Consider the following 1981-nt stretch of genomic DNA (forward strand, 5'->3'; position numbering starts at 1 on the left):
TTTACAAATAAAAATTTCTTTCCTAAAAAAAAAAAAAAAAACCCATTTAATTATAAATTTAAAAAAGAAAAATCCAAGTCGTACAAATCAACGTGTTATGGGGACTGAAATCAATTGTCCAGATAATCCACCACATGGACCAATCGGATGGTTTAAACTCCACCAGTACAAACACACACTTATCGACAAAGAACGGTTTAAAATGCGCCACCTGTCCAATCTGTAGTCGTTATTAACCCATTAATCTAACGGGCCCAACCCATTCGCTCCCAGACTCCTCCTCCTCTCTCTCTCGCTCAAAAAGCTCTGAAAATTTTCACGTTCAAAACCACTTCATCAACTGAATTTCTCCAATATTCAGTAACCCTTTATCGAAGTTCTTCAGAATCTTCCTCAGACACTTAATTTTTTTCTGTTTAAATCGATCAAGTTTCAGTCTTTTTGGCTTTTGCCTTCTGGGTTTCATTGCTTCAAGCTCTGTTGATTCATCCATGGCTTCTTTTTTTCTTTTTTTAAGCAGTTTTTTACTTAATTAAGCCAAACTCAAAGAACAGAACTCATCATAATTCTTACTATTTAAGTTATTTTTTTCGAAAATTATTTTCTTAAATTTACTAGTTTTTGCATGTTTCATGCACTAAGAACTCTTGATTTCATATCGGAAAACAGTTTTTGAAAACACTTTGTTTTAAAAAGCTGTTTCTGAAAACACTTCACCATTCCAGAGGGTCATCGAAAAGGAGCAAAATTTGAGTACCCTTTAACGAAAACAAGCGCTTCAGAACCACAAAATTTCGCCGTAAATGGCGGACTCAGATAACGAGTCAGGAGGCGAAAGAGACAGGTCTCAGAACGCCGGCGCGAACTCAACCTACGAGTTATCTCCGAGAGAACAAGACAGGTTCTTGCCCATAGCAAACGTGAGCAGGATTATGAAGAAAGCTCTGCCAGCGAACGCTAAGATATCGAAAGATGCTAAAGAGACCGTACAAGAATGTGTGTCGGAGTTCATAAGCTTCGTTACCGGCGAGGCGTCGGACAAGTGCCAGAGAGAGAAGAGGAAGACGATTAATGGGGATGATCTTTTGTGGGCCATGACCACTTTGGGCTTCGAAGATTATGTGGACCCACTCAAAGTTTATTTGCAGAGGTTCAGAGAAATAGAAGGGGAGAAGGTGGCGCGTGACAAGGACGTGCCTCTGGGTAGTGGCGGTGTTGGTAGTGGTGGTGGTGGTGGTGGTGGTGGTGGTGGGATGGGTGAGTATGGGATGGTGATGGTGGGGCATGGAGGTCATCAGCTTCATCAAGGCCACGTGTACGGTTCTAGTGGGTTTCATCATATGGCTTTGGGTGGTAGTGGGATTGGTAAGGGCGGGCCTAATTTAAGTAGACCCAGGTAGTAATACTGTAATAGTAGTAATAGTAACAATAACAATCCATTATATGTTCACAGACTCGTGTACGGTTGTGGTTAGTTTGATCATATCAGTGATGGACGGCTGAGATTATATCTTAAAAATAGGTGTGCTTAGCTTAGCTTAGCTTAATTTTCGTGGATTGTAATTTGTAATCTTGTTGCTCATGATTGTGTGTGGCTGTGTGCATTGACATAAGTAAATAACTAAATATGCCTTTGAATTGAATCGCGTGACTGCAATGTATCTTTAAGTTGACTACTTTCAGGTAGCTCAAATAGTACAACGAGCGTTGAAATGTGGTGAAGGTGTATGGTTTTAGATTCGAGTCCTCCTTATTCAATGGTGGGATGCTGGGCTAATCTTTAAGTTCCATCTTTCATATACGTTAACATGTTATATACACGTCTCTTGATTCATCGAATGTACATTTTAAGGTTTGAAATATGAATGTATTAGCACTGAGATTTGTTCAATGCACCAAAGCGAAAAAGGTCAAGAGCCAATTCAACCTAAACTGTGTAATGCACCAATATTTTGTTCCTAGTACCAGCAAGAAAGAGAGT

General features: G+C 39.8%; 1 protein-coding gene across 1 annotated transcript; it reads left to right on the forward strand.

Moving 5' to 3' along the window:
• The first annotated feature begins 509 nt into the window (after positions 1–509).
• On the forward strand, positions 510–1669 carry LOC116117055 (nuclear transcription factor Y subunit B-3-like). Its single transcript, XM_031403082.1, has one exon. It carries the CDS (start codon positions 804–806, stop codon positions 1398–1400), a length of 597 nt encoding a protein of 198 aa, XP_031258942.1. The 5' UTR covers positions 510–803; the 3' UTR covers positions 1401–1669.
• Positions 1670–1981: the final 312 nt, after the last annotated feature.

Source organism: Pistacia vera, unplaced genomic scaffold (genome assembly GCF_008641045.1).
Source record: "Pistacia vera cultivar Batoury unplaced genomic scaffold, PisVer_v2 Contig797, whole genome shotgun sequence".
Classification (NCBI taxonomy): domain Eukaryota; kingdom Viridiplantae; phylum Streptophyta; class Magnoliopsida; order Sapindales; family Anacardiaceae; genus Pistacia; species Pistacia vera.